Source organism: Anarhichas minor, unplaced genomic scaffold, assembly GCF_050575085.1.
Source record: "Anarhichas minor isolate MPS153535 unplaced genomic scaffold, ASM5057508v1 ptg000003l, whole genome shotgun sequence".
Classification (NCBI taxonomy): domain Eukaryota; kingdom Metazoa; phylum Chordata; class Actinopteri; order Perciformes; family Anarhichadidae; genus Anarhichas; species Anarhichas minor.
Genome location: NW_027466449.1, coordinates 14255424 through 14278228, shown reverse-complemented (window position 1 = coordinate 14278228; position 22805 = coordinate 14255424). Strand labels below are relative to the sequence as shown.

Here is a 22805-nt window from a genome sequence, read left to right as displayed (position 1 = left end):
AGATTTTCCTGTAAGGAGACGACTCACTGGACAGATGGTTTTGGGGGATCTTAATGAGATACTTATTCATGTCTGATGTCAGAAATCCATGAGCAAAGGGGGGGTGGGGAAGCCTCTCTCTGCTGATAGGCTACAGCATTTACTGTAGACTGTGAGGACGCACAGTAGCAATACAGTTCCTAAATTATTCAGCTATTTTAATTGCAAAATGCTGTTTGTCAGAGTATCCGTTATACACTATATCAATATTTATTTGTGTAACAGAATAAAATGATGTTTTGAGGCCTTATATAAGGCCGCTGTTCTCGCTTCTTTAGAAAATTGCCAGCGGAGTAAAGAGTGAAGACAGTAATGAATATTTCAGTGGCACCGTCGCTCCTAAACTGAAATGAATATCGCATGTGAAACACACACCAATAGTCTGGTCGAACAGTGTTGTGTCTCGTGAATTGCACAAGTCAAAGATGTCAACACGAGGCCAACAGGGACGTTTTAAATAACAGATTTAATCAGTTTTTGCTTTTGAACAACATGTAAACTTTCTTCTGCAATGCTGAATGTTGATTTCATTTCAACGTAGGTCGACTTAGGTTAACGCTTTAAAGTCCTTATTAATATGGCGGTGGTTTTCGTCCATTTAATATGCTGAAAACAAACCTCAGAGTCAGGAACATCAAATGTGTTAATTTGTCACTCAATGTCATTGTTTGTCAGTGAATAGTCGTTTCTTGCAGCTGGTGTTGATGGTCATACAAATTGTGATAAAAAGATTAACTGTGGTTACCGTTTCCTGTCCTTTGTCCGTTGTCTAACGTGCTAAATACATCCTCGTTAGTAGCTCACCTTTTTTTTATCACTTATATCCTGTTTTAGTGTCACAGGTGAATGCAAGTAGGAAAAATAAATACCTTGTGCAAATAGAGTGCATCCAAGAAGACAAAAACAAACAGAAAGAACCTGTTAGCTGGATTGTTGGGAATACCCTTTAGTCATATTTACTAAAAGATCATATAAATATTCAAAAGAAAGGTATTTTAAATAGTAGAAGGATACAGTAAAACATACTACGGTATATTCCTTTCTGGAGGTATCCACAGTTATTTAACACGGCAGGCGAGGAGAGGTCACATTATGCTACCTCAACCAAAAATAAACACAAAGGGAACAATTTTGCGTTTATGGGGACATAAAACTATATTACATTGTAAGTACTTTTTTAAATTACCCAGTACATATTGAATAATTACAAGGTACAAATGGGGTCCTTTCACAACAGATGTTTCATGAAAAGAAGAAAAACAAGTTGTGGCCCTTAAACTTGCAGCTAAAAAACAAACAACAAACTTGAAAACATACTTTAATATACCATAATGTAATTTCCAGTCAGGCACTTGAACATTTAAAAAACATAAACCAATAATTTACATGCAATTTCCCAAAGTAATTTTGTAAACATATTAACACTGTTACATAATTGTTCCTGCCTTGTTACCGTTACCCTGTAAGGTCCTCAGCAATCTTGCAGTGTACTTTATTTCTAGGTCTCTCTTGAACACAGTCTTTAACCGCTTTGTTTCCCCAACCTCTTCTCTTCTATCCCCGTACATACAGGTACCACAGTAGGTAAGTATTTTATTCACAAACAAAATGTTACACAATAATTTGCCGTCTGTAATTTTAGAACCTTACCTAATTGATTGTTTTGGTTTACTGCCATTGCCTGTCAAATGTTTGGTTTTGATATAATTTTATTGGGTTGGGTGTTAATGGTGACATTGTAATCATTTGCTAAGAGTAGTTGCTGTCATGGAAATATAATTAACAGCCAGTTGAACAATAAACAGAAGTTATATGATACAATAAGGGCTCAATACATCAAATATTAAAAATAATATGAGTGCAGATTTAATGTAGCTCCCTCCATAGGAGCGTTGTCGTAATTTTGGAGATAACACAGAATCCACTTGGTGTGATAAAGTCAGAATATATATATATATGTGTGTGTGTGTGTGTGTGTGTAGGCCTATGTATGTATGTATATGTATAATCTTCATGCGATCACGCTTCATTATTATGAGGATTCAGAGTGATTCAGGCCGGCCGGCAGCTGCTGGATGAGAGGCAGAGGGAGGGAGGGGATGCGGGGCTCGTTCACATAATAGCCGGCGGGTGAAGGCGTGGTGAGTGTGGCTCAATACGAGGCGTGTGTGTGCGCTACAGTACTACCGGAGGATGAACATGGACAGCGGCTGCACGGCGGCTCCCCTCCCTTGCAAAAGCAGCCGGGGAGAAAGCTGAACAGAGGGGTGATCAATATGCAGGGGAAGCTATACCTTATCAATACCTAAGCGGGATATAAGGAGAGCGAAGGTAAGGCGATATACATATGATGTGATGGAGCAGATTCAACCCGCCTCAGTGAGCTGTGAGGAGACAAAGTAGACCGAGTCATGGGCGCATGTGATCCGGGGAGAGAGCATCAATGAAAATGACAACGGCATGGGTTTGGCTCTCCGCAGCGACTTGGCGTGTTTCCTCAGTAAAACAAGGAGGAGTGAGGTTTTATTTGACACATCTGTGTTAGTAATGGGGCTCAGGTGGAAACCACCCATATACAGTAGAGTAGCCCACAGTAGCACATTCATTGTTCTCCCTGCACAGTGGGAACCGGCCCTGGGGTGGGCTAGTCTCATTGTAGGATGCTGTGGACAATATTGCTGTTTGTAGTGGATGTTAGATGGTAGTATTAGATGTTTTTAAGTAAAAAAGGAAGAAAAGTATAGTTTAAGCTATTTGACTGGTCTGATTGAATCTAATATGGAGAGGCAGGCTAATACATTTATTTAGGTTGTGTGACTTTAAGAATAGTGAAGAAAAGAGTGTGTATGCATTACCTAATTTTGATGTTTTTTTTTTGCATTATCATTTTCTATTTGGAAGTGTTTGTGATTTGTTGCTATGGGGACAAATCCAGGCCAAGCATGTTTAGTCATGTCTGACATTAGGACATTAGTTGTTTGGTGCAGGGAGGTGATTTTTCTTTAAACTTGATTGTTCTGGATATTTATTTTTACTTCAACGGATGAGCCCTGCAAAGATTGACACTGACCTGCTGAGTTATCTCAGAGTTGAAGGAAGCGACACGTGTGTGTGTGTGTGTGTGTGTGTGTGTGTGTGTGTGTGTGTGTGTGTGTGTGTGTGTGTGTGTGTGTATTTAAAGCATCAGACATTGTAAACAGGAATTGTTGTTGAGATGGTGGCGTCTGTATGACACACCTGCAGTGTGAAACTTTCTTGCTCTTCCTATGGAGAGGATGTCCTGTGCCATTTATAACACCCGTCAACCTTTCGGGGGCAATTTCTGACTTCAAACTCTTTTAATTAAAGGGTCACTAAAGTCAGGCTTCTGGTTAACTCCTTCATTACATATTCAACAGAATCAAAACTCAGCACACGATTGACTATATTTTTTCATGCACATCCTCACTTGTCCTCACAGTTTGAGAGGCTAAAGAGGCCGGTGTTTGAAGCTGCTGAGAAATGTCTCAGCAGTCAGTTGGCAACCGTTCATTTAAAAATCAAAGCCTCCCGAGACTTTCTGAGAAATGTGCTAAAGACAGAGAGGGAGAGATCTATTTTTGGACAGGCGAGTAATCTTGTATTCATACACTTTACACAGAAGGAATACATCTGATATATATGGTGAAAGGCGAGCAGCATCACTGAAGTGAGACAGGTTGGCATGGGATTTGGGGTTGGAACTCAATCTTACTCGTGCAGCTTTCCTGAAAATCAAGACTGATTGATCCAGTTTCAACATATAACACTGCGCCTGGACATATGGTTTCAGTTAAGGTAAAGACAAAAAATATAACTTGATTGAATCCCTGTCAATATTCCTGTAGGATAATAGGATTTTCACTGGGCTGACACCCTGGTTATTCGTATAGATCATGAAATTTGGTCATGTTCCATGATTTCTTCCACCCATTCACGTCCGTGCCTCAGTGCCTCGTCCCTCAGCACTGCAGAAAGTCACTGCAGTTCTCTGTAATGAAACTCTGCAGTTTTGTGATATCAGGAGTGCAGTGGGAATAGCTGTGAAACCCAGAGAATGAGGGCAATTGGTGGTAAAGCTCTCATGATTGCTTTTAGACTTGTATGTTTGTCTATATGCTCTGTTGTGTGCTTTTTAAGGATATTTCACCTCTGCACTGAGATGCTGGTGTTTGACAATTTGGGGGTTTTAAAATATATGTAACCAGAGTATCTGCACCCTGATCAATAAAAGTGGAGTTTTTTTGCACCTCTGGATCAATCCGCCTATATGGACTGATCCAAAGAAGGAATACATTTATAAACATGGAATTCTACCCAAAGACAAGATATCCCAACAAACACATTCATCTTCCCCATTTGATAAACCTATTGATCTCATTTTGGAAACTGCACAATCTTTTCCAACAAGTGTGAAGTGTAAACTTTGCACACAGAATAATTACAACAGCATAACAGACAGATTCCTATGAATTGCTGAGCACAGTCCATGGATAAAAACTCCTTTTGCTTCTGATAATTGCCATGGCCTCTTTTGATGACGTATAACGTATAATAATATATAAGAGTTTGAACACACTCATTTTTAGTAGCTTTGGACAAACGCTAAATTACATTCCCATCAGCCTCTGAACTATTTGTTTAACGCTAACAAGATCATTTTGGAATGCTAACAGGCTAAACTGAGGTGGCAGACATGGTGAACATTGTTCCTGCTAAACGAGAGTTAACAGTGTCACTGTGAGCATGCTAGCTTTAAGCGTTTAGCATAAAGCACTGCTGGGTCTAAGTACTTTAAATATGTGGCGGCTTTTCTTTGTTTAAACACAGTCTCAAATGATAAGGTCAGTTCTTACGACAGCAGCTGAAACTCTGTTAGTGCAAGAACTATGAAGAAACGTTGTGACAGAAACTTTTATCTTATATATATATATATATATATATATATACACAATGACAAACATCACTAAGGCTTAGGGCTGGGCGATTATTCAATATGGTTATTTATTTTCTTTCAATAAAACCATATTGTGATTGAATCATATATCGTTTTACTCAATTACTTTGTCTATTTTGATCAAGAACATACAAACTTAAATTGATCAGAATTCTGCTGATGGAAAAACCCCAGTAGTTAAATCAAACTATTGTCTTGATCTGATTACTCTGATGTAATGCATGTAAACAGTGTATAGCTGGAGATATTTATTGATTTCTCTCTATTATTTCACTTGAAACTATTACTTTCATTCATTCATTTTGCACTAAAGTTCATTATAAAATGAGTCTGCACTTTTCATTTGTCAAGTATTTATTTCACACAGGAATATACAAAAATAGACTTTACCATGTGGTTATTTCGACCACTATTCATTTATTAATTGAATTACCAGAAACATTTCTTTATCGTGATGTATATTGTTATCGAGATATGAAATGACATATCGGGATAGAAGATTTTGGCCATATCACCCAGCCCTTCTAAGGCTAACTTGCATATTTGTACTTATTTAGCTTTTCTACTGCTAGCATTACAATCCTACAGCGACTGATAGAAGCAGATTTGTAGCTAAGTGGATAGCAGGGCCGTCTTTCAATCAGAGGGTCAGTGGTTCGAACCCCGGCTCTGGCTCTGCAAGTCGCATGTCGATGTGTCCTTGAGCAAGACACTTAACCCCAAAATTGCTCCCGTAGCTGTGCCTACGGTGTAGAAATGTGATAGACTCTGAATTGTAAGTCGCTTTGGATAAAAGCGTCTGCTAAATGACTGTAATGTAATGTAATTTGACCACTGCTGTCACTGTGGCTTCTAATAAAATGTTTCTTCTTGCAGTTGCAGGACAGCCATTAGAACATATATCACGACGTCCTACTGCTTTTGTAGACGTCCTTTTGAACTTGTACTGCATGATGACATCATTCGCATGAGTCACTCCTCTGCGATACCCGCCCTTGTATTACTGAGGTGTTGTGATGTAAAAATAATAAATTATATTTCTTCCTGATTCCTCCATAATATCCTGGGCCTCATTGTGTTCATGAATTTCCCGGAAATCACAAACAGCCAGGCTGGTTCTCTTTGGGAGATGATGCTACACAGATACCTTTTGACCGCTGACAACATGAGTCATGATGGGATATCAGATGGGGTTTCAGATAATCTGTATCCTTCAGCCCACAGCCTCTGTAACCACGGCTTCTCATTCTGTACTCACTGTTCTGACCAGTTTTTGGCTTCAGTGTGTTCTATTTATTATTTTTTGCACTGCCAATACGCCTACTAATTAAGCTTCCTGTCAGCGAGATTTCTTTAGGAGACTTTCTTCCCATAATGCAAGGCCAAAAACAGAATGACGATATCACTTATTTCACAATAAAAAATTAACCATTTGAATCCACGGAGTGAAGTCGTGATTAATCGTGAAGGTCTTTGTGTTGTTACCAGTCAGGGTCAGAGGTCAGCTACATAAGCTATTGTCACAGAGGAACTGTAACATCTCATTTACTCAAAACACATGACTTAGTGTGTTTCTCTTTACCACCAGTGTGTTGGATGTCACATCCTTGAATGCACAGGTTTTATTTTGATTTCTTTTGGCTTCTTGTCTTTGTCTTAATGGGCCAATCCGGTCACTATAGTTACTTTAGTGTTGTACAGGTGTTCTCAAAAAAAAATAAAGAAATCTAAATTAAAATAGTTTGGGAGTTTCTAAACCATTTCTGTCTTTGTCTGAATGCAGTGGGTGTCTTCCAAAGAGCATGTAAGCATAAAGAGCAGACGCAGACTTGTGTGTGATACCAGCCTTCATCAATAATGCATGAAAACAGGAAACTGAGATAAGACGGGCTGCAGTCTGGACATGACATTTAACCAGCGTGACGTATTAAACACTGAGAGACAGTTTACTGATAAACAGATACATGATCCTGTTAGCTAATTGTACAACTTTTAAGCTTGATATGATGTTGTCTGTTTATAAAAATTAAACTGTGTTAATTTCTATTGTTTGCTCAATGTCAGAGGGGCTTATATCTCTACATCTTACCAGGTTATGTGTAATTGTAATGAACACGGTTATTCTTTTTTTCCTTGTGAAGGGGGTCTCATCTGCACCTTCTCCAAGTCTCGACTGTAGCACACTATAACAAGCTGTCTATATGCCAACCTCAGGCTCCAGACTAGAGCCAACCCTGCACCCTGCAGCGCCTCTGGAGAGACAAACACAAAGACTGACAGTTCTTTCATCTCTTTTTTTACATAAAGGTTCAGTGCTTGTCTTAACCCCACAGGGTCCAAGGCTGGCCTTTTATTCATGGTTGAATAGGTTGCGTTTGGTTCATTAAGCAGCGCTGTCTGCTGTGCTGTGCTGTGATGAATAAAAGTACATCATGAGATGACTAATGAAAATTTAGATTTTTAGCAGTTTTTAGTAGAGCTGGAACGATCAGTCGATTAATCGTTTAATTGATCAACAAAAAAATGAATCGGCAACTTTTTAGGTCACATTTGAAGCAAAAATACAGAATATCTGCCGGTTCAAGCTTGTCCAGTGTGAGGATTGTCTGCTTTTCTTTTTCTTAAACTTGTTATCTTTGGGGTTTTTGACAGCTGGACTGACAAAACAAGCTATTAGAAGATGTCAAGTTGGGTTTCCAGCATATTGTCATAACCTCTGTGTGTTGTGACAGAGAAACTGCTGGGTCAGTCAGGGTCGCTGAGCTGCTCAGTCAAGATATAAATAGCAGTTCTTGTAGTGATTACAGCTCCCAGATGATTAATAGTGTAGATTTCTAAAACTCACGGCTCCTCCTCCCACTCACTTCATCTATATTGCATAAGTACAAGTTATCCCAGCAGCATTTGACTCTAATAACTGCTTATGAAAATTCCTCAGCGGCACATGCTTGTTTAAGAAGCCATTTTCTCCACATGAACAACTTCTCCACACAGAAGAAGAATAATCCCTGCACCATCTAGTGGCCAATGTCTTCACTTTACATGCCAGCCAGAGTCGTGTCATGCCACAGAGACAAATTGTGTGACCCAACCATGATGCAGTCATAACTAAATCAAAGCTCAAATCAATGTAATAATGTGATTAGCACACAGAGCCACACTCCAAATTAATTGTATTAATTGAATGTGACTTTTAATTTAGATCCTGAAAGAGAATTTATGACTGTGGCGAAAAGATTGACACATTATTCAGAGGCTGTAATTGACAGAGTGCTCGTTAAAACATTACAGATGGTGTAATTCAAAGATGTGACCGGGTGTGTCCCATCCGTTTCAGGAAGCGGGGCAATTTGTTTAATCGTTTATTAGTGCAGCAGTGTGAGGAAGAGAATACATGAGAAGTAGAGTGTGTGTAAAGTAAAGCCTCTTTGAGTTGTTTCAATCACTTTAGTACCTCTTCTATCAAATCACTCAGTTAACATGTACATAAAAAGGAAGCAAGAGAAACCTGATATCTAGATGAAAGTCTATTCAGCCACAGAACAGCACACAAGTTAAATAAGCATCTAAAATGTCTCAGTAAATTCAGCAGACCATATTGACTACTCGTGTTTCCTGTCTGATCCCTATTGTTCGTATTAAGAAGCAATAAGCCCTAAAGTGTGGCCAGGATTCTGACCCAGCCTTCAGTCAGCTGTTGGTTTCTCATTAACTGGCTACACTGTGTAAGCCGTCGCTGCACACAGCTACGGTAAGGCCTGACTGCTCAGTCAATAAACCTGGATGGAACAAGTTGCCAGTTAATCCCGATCGTCTGTTGCTGCTCAGTCAAAGCTGACAATTTCATGGTTCGGATGCAAGAGGAGACTCTTGTTTAAGGGATGAGGTCTGGTCAGGGATGCATCCACACCTGCACCCTCCCCGGAGAGGTTTACCAGGTACAGCAGCTGCTCGGTTCACACCAAGTTGAAATCAGCCTCATTCTGTCAGAGGAGAAGGCTGCTGAATCTGTTTCAAAAGTGTTTCTTTTTCAGTTTGTGAGCAGGTCTCGTTGTGAAACTGGTCAACCTCAATCTGTCATTTTTACCAGCTATTTGATATATCGGGCGCACGGCGCTCTCTGTGTCTCTTAGTAGGTCAAGCTGATTCTGTGATGAGAAGCGTTGTTTGAAGGGCTTTGTGGTCCAAAATGATCGTGCACCAACACAGTGATTGGAACTTGATCCATTCATATTTTATTGAACAGGGTGAAAAGTTTGTGATTATATAGACATTAGCTGTAAAGGTAGCAATAAAAAAAGTGTAAAATACTCCATTACAAGTAAAAGTACATAAGCATTACAAACAAAATGTACTTAAAGTATCAACAGTAAATGTACCTGCCATGCTTATACAATGCTTCTATTATTACATAGTATACTATTTGATTACAATTATAGTTGCATTCATGTCTGAGCAGCATTGTAATGTTGTCGCTGGTGGAGGTGAAACTAATTTGAATTACTTTATAAACTGATGGGTAGTTTAATCTGTAGAAATGCATTATGTTGTACATACTGCTCATATGTTTTGTGTGTAAAATGTTATTATGCAAAGCAACTAGCTGTCAAATCAATGTAGTGGAGTAAAAAGTAGGATATTTCCCACTGAAATGTAGAAGTATAAAGTAGAAGTACAGTACGTAAGTACATTCACATTCCACTACTGGATATTTCTTCACTTAAATGTTGGAGAGTCTGAGAGACTGAAATAATAAAAGTTAAATGTGAAAGGTTCAAAATGGTGCAAATCCTTCCTTTGGTTGCTATGACAATAAATCCTTGAGACAATGGCTTTATTGTCATGAACAACGTCAATGTTTTTTTTCTCTATTTACCACCAAGGCCTTTGCTAAGTACATATCTTTAAGACTCTTTACTTCAGAGTTACAAGCCCTTATTATCAGGCCTTATGTGTGCTGTAGGTCATAGCTGTCAAAACATTACCAGCACACAAGACCTGATGTCATTCTGCCTTGTTATGATGAATAGCTCGCATTATGTGTCACAAGCCTTGCACTTCCTCTTTTCATTTCCCTGCAGATGACTGAGGGCAGACTGTGCCAAGTGCAGCTGCTGGATGACAGGAAGCTAGAGCTGCTGGTTCAGGTATGACTGCTCCCGACGTGAAGCGACGATAGTCGATGCTTTTATAATAACGATTGATCAAATGGCTATCTGTAATGTGAAAGGGGTTTCTGGCAGTAATGAACCCACAAAAAAATGATCCGACTCTGCAGTTCCCCTCAATGAGCATCCTTCAGCTCATCGTTTCGTTTGTGTGTTTTGGTTTACTGTGTTTTTAAGTTGTTTTCTTTACTTTACACTACTTGCTCAGCACCAAACTAAAGGCAGATATTCAGCGAACATAGTGAAGCATTTGGCAGCTTATGAGCCAGATAATTCCCTCAAGAGTTGGTGGCAAGCAAACCAGAGCTAAAAGAAGAGTTTCTTCATCAGGTGGTCAGAAACCACGACTCCAAATAAATGCAAATGTTGCTCTGTGTATCTGCTAGGCGTGTACATAAGCTACTGCTTTGCTAAGCAGTTCTTTACTTAAGAGATTATGTCAGTGTTGTGCTCACATCTTGTTTCCTCTGCCCCCAGGTGAGCTGTAATTGTTAGGTTAAAAAAAAAAAAGTTCATGTCATAGATGTGTTTCTGTCATGTAATGATACACTGTATATGGCATGCTTTCAGTGGTACAACATTTGTAAAAAAGGTTAAAAGGGAGGTTGGTGAGTAGGAAGACCTTCCCTGGGTTAAGTCCCTGAGTATGTTCGCTGTTGAAGTGTCCTTGAGCACACTATATCCTCACTCACTGCTACTGTCTGCGCTCTAATTGATCTTGCAGTCTTTGCCTGTCTTCGGAGGGAAGGAAAATAATAACCTCAAGGATCTCTGACACATGTATCAGTTATTTTACAATGGATGTCTAATGTACCTAATCTATTGCTAACAACTAAATCTAAACCTTCTCCCGCAGCCTAAACTGCTGTCCTACGAACTCCTCGACTTGGTTTCCTCCCACTTCAACCTCAAAGAGAAGGAATTCTTTGGAATTGCATTTTTTGATGACCAGTATGTAAATTGTTGAGTTTATTTATTTTCAATGGTCTGACTATTTACACAATGTCCATACACGAGTGTGTGCAAAATGCAGCTTCCTGATGCTTCAGTCTGTTTGCTTTTCGCAGTGGTCGGCGTAAGTGGTTGCAGATGGACCGCAGAGTTCTTGAACATGACTTTTTGAAGAAGTCCGGGCCTGTTGCCCTAAACTTCCTGGTCAGGTAATAATACATTTTTCTCATGCAAATCATAAGCTCTCCCGCAGGGAGCACTACTTTATTGACATGGAGTGTAGCCGTGAACAAAATGTCCCGGGTGGTTCCTATCCTGATTGTCTTATGTGTATATGTAAATATACAGTATATATTATCAACTAGTGTCTGACTGCTTTGAAGCTTTGACTGTCAAGTGTTTTTTTTATTTTTTGCACATCATCATAAACCATCACTCTAACCAACACCTCACACTGCCAACAAAAACAATCACTATAGGCAGAGAAAAGTGCAAATTGAGGATTTCCTATAATGAGCGGCAATGACACAGTGACAAGTAATCTCTGTTTAACTTTTAAATTGTTGTGTGTGCATTTGCTTTTATCCTTCACAGGTTTTATGTAGAAAACATTACACAGCTTAAGGACATCATAACGGTGGAGTTATTCTTCCTGAATGCAAAGTCTGCCGTCTACAATGTAAGTGTTTTTTCTCTTGTGTTCGAAGCAATGAAAAATGATGCGGCAAGTTGTTTTTGTTCTCAACAGCTTCCTGATGATTCACTGTCTCTGGACCCCTTGCAGCTTAGCAGACAATGGCCGCGGGGCACAGTTTTCCCACTCTGCCGGCTGGAATGTAAAGTAGATAGTCTAAGAAAAACAATAAAAAGCAAAACATAAGGGTTCATCCTGAGAATAAGCAGAGGTTATTGGAGGGCAACATATTCTATATTTGGACCTAGAAAGCTTTCTCCACATGGACCGCATTTTCTGCGTCATATGTATTTCTTATATTGATCTTTTATGTCTCTCAGGGGTTTATAGAAGTGGAAAGTGACAACGTCTTCAAATTAGCTGCAAATGCTCTGCAGGTTAGTGCTTTTAATAGGCTCATAGACAAACATTAATTACCACATCTAGAATCCCTTTAAAGCACGTCATCTGATAACATGTATTATTTTCATCATTAGGAGGCGAAGGGAGACTACACAAGGTAAGTAAGTGCATATTATCAGCTGGGTAAGAAGTATTTAACAGCAGCAGGGCAAGTTAATGGTGAGCTTTCAGTGAAGGCATTCATTAGGTCACAAGAAAAATCAATGGCAGTGTTATGTGAGGTTTACCACGGACTGCTGTAAAGCTTGCACCATGCAACTAATGAGTCTCATAGTGCTGATAGAAGGCAAGTCTTGCAGAGCAGAGACTTCTTAGAGAGCAACTGTTATCTGCCTTATGGTATTATACATGTAGTGATCGGAGGGAATACTGCAGGCCTTTGTGCAGGTCGCCACCTGGCTTTGACCAGCTGATGAAGTAAGATGGTTTAGGAATACTGACATCTTTGTTCACATGAGTAAATTCTTTATTACGATAGCTGCCGGGGCTGTGACTACCAGCCAGGACACTGAGGCCGTGCCCTCTGTGTTTCTTCTGGGATTTTAGGGGGATTCAAGCAACTTCAGGAGTTTACAATCTGCAATTGAATTTGAGAGCTGGTAGGCCGAATAAAATACAGGGTTCAGTATCGTCTAACCGGAGTTTTATTCCAGCAGTGTGGAGAATGCAATCTGCACAAAATGTAATTGTGGTTGGAGTAGTATTCGGATCATTTACTTATATAAAGGTTGTAATAGCACAGTGTAAAAATACTCTGTATTATCAACAAAATGCACTTATAGCATCAAACCGTACAAGTACTCCTTTTGAAATGGTGTGGAATAAAAGTATAAAGTTGCAGAACATTTGAAATATGAAAGTACTTCAAAATTGTACTTAAAGACAGTAATTACTAACCACTTATACTTAATTTACTTAACGAAAAAAAAAAGGAAAGATCCAAGAAGTGAAGTTAAGTAGAGATAGATAATAAACTGTTATTAACTGTAACTGTTATGTTTGTTATTTCTGTTTCAGTGATGAAAACACTCGAGCTGACTTGAAGAAACTACCAACTTTTCCCACCAAAGTCCTCAAGGAACACCCATCACTTGCATACTGGTACGCTCACAGGAAAGCTTATTTCAGATCTTGCCTACGCTAACGCCTAAAACAAACTGATTTCACTGACTTAAGTATGTTTTTAAACGCAGCTAAACTACATCCGTACAGAATGGTTTGATGTGATGCTGTACATCAGTTTAAAGTGTAAAATGGTGTCTTGTTTGTTTGACACTGCAGTGAGGATCGAGTAATTGAACATTATAAACAGCTGAAAGGAGTCTCCCGAGGACAGGCCATTGTGAAGTAAGTGTGGAAGAAAATGATTCAACACTTGTAATTAGACGATGAACGCTATTAAGCTTTAAGTAGATTCATCTTCCTCTCACGTCTATTAGCCCTCCCTTCTCTCCGTCTCGCTCTGGCACTCCTTTTCTCATCATCTGAAAGAAATCAATAGCTCCTCCTGAGTCGGTGAATCACACTGATTCACCGGACAGGGGTCACATTTCTGTCTTTTCACATTTCCAAGGTAAACCACATGCAGATGTAAAAAAAAATAAGCAGTAATAATAATTGTTTTTGTTCTAGGTATTTGACATTAGTGGAATCTTTGCCCACGTATGGCGTGCATTATTATGAAGTAAAGGTAGGTCTTCTGCTGTGATTAATGGGAAATGACAGCTGTTGTGCCTGAAACTGAGTCAACCATCAAGCTGTGTTCTGGCCTCACAGGATAAACAAGGGATCCCGTGGTGGCTTGGAATCAGCTATAAGGGCATCGGCCAGTATGACCTGCAGGATAAATTAAAACCTCGAAAGGTAAACATGTCCTGCCGCTGCACCCTCTCAAATGTCTGTTTCTATTTCTCTGCTTCACTAATCCGACTGTGGACATGATAGCGCAGGGGTAAGGATTGCTGCTGTTGCACATAGCGTGGTGATTCACCAGCTCACATTCGTGCATCATCTATTTCACTCCAACAAAGGCTGGGCTTCAGCTGCTGCAGCAGACGAGGCCAGACTTGTACAATTGGAGCAAAGTCTCAGTCTAGAGAGCTCTTTCCATAATGAAGCTAGTGAGTTTTGTATGTGTGAGAATCAAATATACAATATGAACCTGCTTTTCTTGTTTCATTGGTGTTGCTTTAGCGTGTAATTTGATTGGAGAAACACCCATGTGAGTGAGCCGTCAGCTATGTGGTCCAGTCTGTGTCAGTCGTTCAGTGCAGTGCTGTTATAGACAAGGAGGAGAGTTCAAAACATTTCACATTTATTTACCGGCACCGTCTTCCCGTTATAGCCTTGGTAATCGCTCGATGTGGTGCAATCCATCTCTGCCAGCTGCGTTCCAAAGATTGTGCAAGCAGCCGGCCGTGTGCAGGCAGCCGGCCGTGTGCAGGCAGCGGTGTGTAGCTGGAGAGGAGAAGAGGGAGTGAGCTGGTGATGTCACAGATAAAGGGGCTGGATTTGGAGCGTTATAATGCATGTTCTGAGAATACCTGAGGAGACAAGTCAGGAGCTGACAGGAGAAGGAACAAAGTGTGTTTGTGTTGACAGCAAAGTTAGGGAGGATTTAATAACTTAAGAATTGGGACCTGTGAACATCCATTGTACCGGTAAGTCTGGATACTGCACTTCTTTGTCTGGTTGGAACAAGGTGTGTCTACAGTGTTGCACGTAGACTGGGCTTTTGTTCTTTGAATAACATTTTGCATGTTCATCTAGAATATTGAACAACAATCAATCTCTGAAATGATCTATATATTTTTTGCCGTAAAACTGTGTGGATGATTGCCTCTCCATTCTAATGTTAACAATGTAGCAGCATTGCAATAGAAAATACCCCCCAAAGCAACCACAAGTAGTATAGTTTACTGTGTGCTGTCTGTGTCTCATTCGCATCTCGTCCAGACACACAGTGAGTCACTGACCCAAATAGATTGTTCATATCTGGCTGTTGTCAGTGAGCACCTGGGTGATACGAGGATGGATGTGCTGAACCGTGGAAAGATGAGTCTTTGTCTAATGTTCCCTTGTGGCATTCTTAGTTTTCCAACACCTGCATTATTGCAGATCTGGCATGCTGTGCAGCCCAGACTTTAATGACAGTTCATGTTACTGTCTGGCTTTTTTTAATGACGGGTTAACCAAAACACCTGCTCTACTAATCTTTTTTTTTTTTCTAATTGTTTATGTGATGTCACTCATGACGAGCAGATGGGTTTTGGGAATAAAACGTGAACATCCACCTGAATTGAAGTCACAAATGGACACATTTTAAAGCCATTATGTCTGGCCTTGCACCGACGAGCATCTCTCTGCATTTCAGGTTGTGGATTACAGAGCATAATATCCATTTCCCTTATCAGATATCTCTTATTTCTACCTCTAGCTTTACCAGTGGAAGCAGCTGGAAAACTTGTACTTCCGGGAGAAGAAATTTGCTGTAGAAGTTAACAATCCACACAGGTGAGCAGCAGGAGATTCTTCTTTCTAAACTGGATACAAGGAGATCCCAAGAGATCGTTTATATCACTGTTGTTTCTATTTGAATTGTGATTTAAGTAAAACTCCAACCTATGATTCATTTCTTGCAACAGGAGAGCAGTAACCAAACGCACCTTTGGGCAGACTGGCCTACTCATCCACACGTGGTATGCCAGCCATTCTTTAATCAAAACCATTTGGGTCATGGCTATTAGCCAGCACCAGTTCTACTTGGACAGAAAGCAAACCAAAGTAAGTGTCGGTCAAAACTACATCACTTTTTAATACTTGCCTTTAATACCATCCTCACTGATGTTTGTTGTACATTTTTTCTTGTGAATTCTTTTAGACTAAATTAGGAACAGTAAGAACTGTGGGGGAAATTGCCATGGATCTCACGGAGCACGGAGGAGCAAAAATAAACAGACTGGGAGACGCAGGCCTGAAGAATAACTTCATAACAGCCAGCAATGGGAGTCTGGTGTCCACAGGTTGGTTATTATTATTTCAGTTCATGAAGCAAGTGTCTTAAGTTCGTATGTTTTCTTAAGTTATCATTTAAGATCATATTCATGCTCCCAAATTTCTCTGACTAAGCTATGAAGGATAAACACTGAGCTGTTTGAGTATCAAAAAGTAAAAGACAGTGAAAAGTCAGCTCACAGTATGTCGTTTTTTAGATGCATGCTATGTTGGCAAGAACAGTAAGACTAATGTTTCACAGGTTCTGCAGACTCTGAAATGAGTGAAGAACAGAAGAAAGAGAAACTCTCTGAGCTGAGAAAAAAAGAGCAGGAGATCCAAGATATTTTGGCCAAGAAAACAAAAGAACTGAAGAAGATTTGCCTGAGAGAGGCGGTGAGAAAATATTTTTAATGTCATTTCTTCTGCACTGGTACTATATTTTGCAAGGCACATGTGTGTTTTCCCCCCCTCTAAACAGCCAACTCCAACTCCTATTATTAAGATTGATGGTTTCTGCGGTTCAGTTCAGTTCAAAGTGCTCAAAGTGTTGAGGGGACTTGTTGTTTTGTGTTTTCAGGAGCTTACTGGCAAGCTGCCAAAAGAGTATCCCCTCTCTTCAGGTGAAAGAGCGCCACACGTCAGACGACGAGTTGGCACTACTTTCAAGTTGGATGACCTTTTCCCCTACAATGAGGTCTGTATTTAACTGTTTGTCTCTATCAAGTATCTATCAAGAGAGAGAGAGAGAGAGAGAGAGAGAGAGAGAGAGAGAGAGAGAGAGAGAGAGAGAGAGAGAGAGAGAGATTTGAGTCAGTCCGACACTGGCCTACAGTACAGTACTGATGACGCGTTGTGTTTTGCTGCAGGATCCCTTCCTGAGGAACCTGGAGAGCAGATTTGCCCTGCAGCAAAAGATTGTGGAGGCGGCTAAGAAGCTTGCAAATGAGCCAGAACTGTGCAAAACTGTAAAGAAGAAGAGGAGGAGAAACTGTTTGGATGCCATGCAAAAACTCCAGCAGATAGAGGATGAGATGAACCAGTACAGAATCAAGAAGGGTAAAAAGCCCACCCAGCGGGCCTCAGTCATCATTGCAGGTATGATGCATGTTAATCAGTGTTGCTGGATTATCATTTAGATATATTTTAACAGTAAACATGGAGTTACTTTCTCTTTTCTCCAGATGAACTTGTCCGTTCAGACTGCAGCTCTCTGTCTAGTCTCCCGCTGGATGATGGTGAGTCAGACAACACACATTCTGGTGCATTGAATTCAACTGACCTTTATCATTATGACAACTTTTGAAAGAGAGAGTGTCAGTTTTGTCACCGTGGGTTGCCTTTGTATTCAGATGACTCAGACGGTGTCAGTCAGAGGCCACGGTCACGGTCGGTTCAAGGTTCCCCTCAGCTCAGTCCGATGCGATCGCTGGGACCCGAATATGATGCCGAACGACGGGGATGTCCGAGGGAAAATCACCAGAACAAGAACCACAGCAGGTGCGGAAAAAATATTTCCTTCCTCTGTCTAGTGTGAGGTATTTCACAACTTTTGATTTTGTTGAAAAGCTGTTCTTGAAATGAAAACAATTATGTAATGATTTGGCAGAGACTATTTGCTGTGTCATGCATGCTCATTCCTTTCCTCGCATCTCATCCCTTTTTTTCTTTTATATTTTGGATCCTCTCCACACCCTTTTAGATTAGCTTTTGAAGGCCAGGATACTTCCCACTGCTGCCAGAACCCAAAAGAGGTCTCCTCCACCCACAGTAGTCCCTATAAAACCCTTCCCAGACCTCCTAGAGATCCACGCAGCATGCCTCCCACCCCGATTATGACCCGCAATGCCTACAGCAGCAGCCAGCTCAGGTGAGATCTGCTGCATTACATCTTTCCTTTTTTTTCAACAAACACTTCCCCTCAACCTAATCCCCACTTCTCTCAAACCTTTATTTTAATTAAAAAATCCGGAAAAATCATCCCGTAATTTATTTTTAGGAGACGGTTTAAAAGTTGTGTCCCTTCTCCAGGTCGGAGGGGTCTCCTCATTGCTTCAGGCATCGCAGCGGAAGTCTAGAGTCGCAGCCCCGGCTAAGAAAAGACACAGACCCAGAGAAGCCCGTCTTTGTCTTGTCACCAGCCCACCGCAGCAACAGCACAGAGGTGTTAGAGGACTGCTCTTCTTACACCAGCCAGTCCAGTCTTGACTGCTGCGGGGCGGCCCACTCCCACTACAGTACGCTGGATTCCCGAACCTCAACCATGCATCGTCTCCACAGGAAGGTGGAAGTGTATGGAAATACTGGGAGTATGCCCAACTTGGTCCAGCACCATTCTGGTTGTAGTTATTCATGTGAGAACTCAGCACACTATGCACCCAGTGCCTACTACGTCACCGGCTACCCCTGCCCGGACATAGAGCCTTACTCTAACGGTGCCTACGTGTATGAGAATGAAGTAGAAGGCCACTACAACGTCAACCCTTCCTACCAAATCAATGGGTATCATGGACATGACAGATTCAGGACCTACAGCAGTGACCGGGCAGATAGTCTTTCCCAGAATCCCTACGCAACTGTGAGGCCGCCGCGGAACAGAGAGAGGCCCAGAAATGAGCTGTTGGCCAAGAACATGCAGAAGGCCCTGGTGGCGGAGCATCTGAAAGGCTGGTACCACCGAAGCAGGGGCCCCAGGGAGGGAGGGAAGGGGGTGCTGTATGACTTCGACAGCGGCTCTCAGCTCAGTCTGGGCTACCAGACCATGCCAGCGGCGTTCAGCCACTCCAGCAGAACCACCTCCTTTTCATCAGGTGAGATGAAGTCCTTGAGCAGTTTGAAATAGTGAAATGTATTGGCATAGGAAGCAAAATCTTATTTAATAACATTAGACAAACGCACTCCTCCACCATGCCTTAAAGAGCTGCTAACCCTCCCAAAACTATTTTATTCAGGTAGGATTCAGTGGAGAGTTTCCCTTTGCTGTGCCCAAAGCTTTTCCGGGCTTAAAAAGAATAGAAGGAGAAAATTAGCCACAGTTTGTGCCTCTAATATATTACTATTACGTTCACACACTCAGTCAATACAGTCACAGAGCAACATATCTTTGTTTCCTGAAAGAGAAATGCTTGGCGGTTGAGTTACTGCTGATGTAAAGGTAATCCCAGAACCTCCGAACTCTTCAAACCATCTGGATTTAGAAAAACATATTGTGTCTGCAGCACATTAAAAATGACTTTTAACTGTTTCCCAAGTTGTGGAAATATTTCCTAAACCAGGTAACCAGAAATTACTTATCTACGTCCTCATTTCAATGTAGACAAATGTAACCGATGACAAAAATGTTGGTTGAGCAAGGACATGTACCATTTCTGGTTATATTTCTGGTGTAATAGTGAGATATGAGATGCACAAACTTGTACTTATAATTTGTTAAAATGGTATTAAAAGGTATAAATACATTTGAAAAAAAGGTTTTGCAAGTTTGTAGGTCTATATAATCATACAATTGTGAAGTTTCTATGTAAAGTGGCAGAAAATGCACTATAATAACATATTGCCATCATGTGAAGGGTAATTGTTTGTTTTGCAGTAGTGACGTTAAACTTAGGAGTGTTTTCAACAACAATTACTACTGAGCTCCACACCAACAACAGCTGAGTGTGTTTGCCTTTGTCTTGTTTGCAGTGTCCTCAGTGGAAAGCACGGGTAACTGGCAAAACCAGCTGGCAGTCGGCCTGACAGATTACGATACACCCGACACACCTCAGTACACACACCCTGGAGCGCCTGCCTCTCCGTACAACCGCAGTCCCTCACACTGCAGGTGAGTGCTGCAGTTCACTAAATCTCCACACTGAGATGTTGCGGATGCAAGAGGAAGTGAGTCAGTCACAGACCACTGGGGGTTGTTTTCTCAGTTGAATTATTAGTAGAATGTTAAATTAAAATGCTGATTGCTATTTTATGGGTACAATAATTAGCCTGCTCATGTCCTCCATCGGTGCTCTATGGCAGGTACAGATGTCAGTGCCACTAATGTTTCCTGTAATGCATGTTGCAGTTTAAGTCTTTGTTCTGTGTGCTGCTCTGCAAAGAGGTTTTATCGTGTGTGACCTGAAACTATTGAGATCATAAAAACCCTAACCACGTGGACCATCTCTCTTTCTTCCTGCCTTTCTTCCTTCATTTCTTGACTTATGATTAATGCTGATGTGTGCAGATCTCCTCCAGAAAACAAAGTCTCTGACACAATGCCTAAAAAATCTGAGTCAGTTGAGGTGGTTGGCTCTGAGGCCACTAGTACAGATGAACCATCAGACAACCTTTCTAGCACTTAAGGGTGAGACCAAACACAGTGGGCTGCTTTGTGTCGTGTTGACAGTCATCTCCATTTTGACATCCCGTCTTCATTCGTGTGTCACTCCTGCGTAGCTTATTTAATCAAACATCCATCCTTTTCATATTGTGATCTGTCGCTGATTTTTGTTTCTGTCAGTCATTATGTTGATGATTTTGCACCTGACCTACAGCAACTGTCTAATCATGTGATGAAAAGAAAGTAACAAGACTAAAAGTTGACAGCAGGCTAGCGGCTAAATGCTAACATTAGCATGCTAACATGCTCACAATGACTATGTTAAAAAGGGATAGTTAGCATGTGCAATGTTAGCATGCTAACATTTGCTCATAAGCACTGAACACAAAATACAGTACAGATGAGACTGATGGGGAATGTCATTAGTTTCGCAGGTATTTGGTTGTCAAATCAAATATTGGACAGATAAAAGTTTTGACGTGATTGTTATATCAACTCAACCTGAAGGGTCCCAACATGAATGCCAATGAAATTTCAACCTCTTGGTGGCACGAGAGGAAAAGTCAGAGGCTCACCAAAGATGGAAGGCTCATCCTCCAGGGACAATGGATATCTGAATCAAATTTCATGGCAACCCAATCTATAGTTGAGCTATTCCAGTTTCGACAAAAGTCCTACTTTTTAGCTGCTAGCATGTCTAAAAAAATGAGCTGTTTCCATTTACTCCATGAAGCCGAAGTCACGTTGCATGCCTTTTCAGTGTACTGCATTTCCATTTTCCATTCCCCACTGTTTTTTCCACAAAGTTCAATCAATTGTTCTTTTGAACTACAATATATTTAACATTATTTTCTCACTGCCTGTACAGATTTCACCTGGATGGAAGCTACATGAGCATCCACTGAAGAGGACCAAACCTAACTTTGGCACAAATAAAGCCATGGCCAGCAGCACATGAAGGGGATGAAGTTGAAACAGAGGCTGTACACAAACTGTTGTTGCTGCCATAACCTTTTCTTAGGAGATGTTTTATCTGTTAGGTTATGGCGGAGTCTACGTGTACGCTGTCCTCGTGTTAAAGTAACCTCTGAACACAGTGATGACACTCTTGAATGACTTTCCCATGTGCCTTGGATTGGACGAATTATACAGGCAGATGAGAATGTGTCATGGAACTTTAAGATGTTGCACAACCACACTGGATTCAAACCCTATTGTGTTTTAAAGATGGAAAAAAAGAGGCAACATGTTTTTAATGAAATCCAACTCTGTGTATTTTAACAGGAACTATCTTTTGCCTTATACAAAACAGTAGGTCATAGAATAAAAATGATGTTCACCACTTTCATCTCAGTAAAGTATGATCAAAAATAGTCTTAAATATAACATCCACATTGAAAACAGAGCTTGACCATGTTCACATAGAGCAGACTATTCGGTGAATTTCCATTTCTTTCTTTCATTTCTTTCTTTTTTTAAACTTTCAATCAGAATGTATTATGTCAATATTGTTTATAGAACCATTTGTCTTTGTTGGTGGCGTAATGTGTTTTAAAATGCATGGTGAGAATATCTTTTTTTTTTTTAAATATAAGAACTTCTTTTTATACTAGCAGAAGACCACTGCCGTGAAAACCATAATATTCATGTCTCGTAGTTTGTTTTCTCACATATTTGTACAGGTCAGTGTGTAGTTATATGTTAGATGTTGTCATAAAATATTTTCCACTGGGAACAAGGATGTGAATAAATACGTGTGTGACACATAGGCGGCTGTTGTCACTTTCTGTGTGGCTGGTAAACAACCAGTTCGGGTTCTGTTATTGAGTTTGTGAGTACGCCTTAAAGGAGTAGTTCACCTTTTTGGTAGTTTGTATTTGCTTTCATACTGGAATAAGATGATGAGTTTAACAACGCTCTGTCCGTTAAAACATAGAGCCGCAGCCGGTTAGCTTAGCGTAGCATAAATACTATAAAAAGGGGAAGCATCCGGCCTGGCTCTGTCCAAAGGTAAACATATTTTCCAAAACTATTCCTATAAGGTTTTTATTTCTTCTTTAAATAAAATCTTAATTTTCAGGGCGCCAACAAATTCCTGCTAGCTTTGTACCAAACTGTGCCTTGAGTAATGATCTAAAAAAAAACTACAATTGATGGTATCGATTTCCCTGATGACAAATTACTTCTTAATTACCTCTCCTGAGCCGATCTCATGTGTTTGTTGTGCAGCAAAGGAGACTTTACACGCCGTCACCCCACCGGCCCAGC

At 40.6% G+C, this 22805-nt stretch overlaps 1 protein-coding gene across 2 annotated transcripts; it reads left to right on the top strand.

The window, feature by feature from the left end:
• The first annotated feature begins 10090 nt into the window (after nucleotides 1–10090).
• frmd4bb (FERM domain containing 4Bb) lies at nucleotides 10091–22303 on the top strand. Of its 2 annotated transcripts, none has more exons than XM_076099506.1 (22): nucleotides 10091–10161; nucleotides 11039–11133; nucleotides 11250–11342; nucleotides 11728–11812; nucleotides 12148–12204; nucleotides 12304–12326; nucleotides 13247–13330; nucleotides 13511–13576; nucleotides 13862–13919; nucleotides 14006–14092; nucleotides 15666–15742; nucleotides 15874–16012; nucleotides 16110–16251; nucleotides 16485–16618; nucleotides 16803–16919; nucleotides 17092–17320; nucleotides 17407–17460; nucleotides 17575–17722; nucleotides 17925–18092; nucleotides 18254–19032; nucleotides 19907–20045; nucleotides 21406–22303. In XM_076099506.1, the coding sequence occupies exons 1-22, from the start codon at nucleotides 10096–10098 to the stop codon at nucleotides 21440–21442; spliced, it is 2877 nt and encodes a 958-aa protein (XP_075955621.1). In that variant the 5' UTR covers nucleotides 10091–10095; the 3' UTR covers nucleotides 21443–22303. The 2 variants fall into 2 exon arrangements, with proteins under 2 accessions (XP_075955621.1, XP_075955629.1); XM_076099514.1 differs by lacking the exon at nucleotides 21406–22303 and adding an exon at nucleotides 20442–21364.
• Nucleotides 22304–22805: the final 502 nt, after the last annotated feature.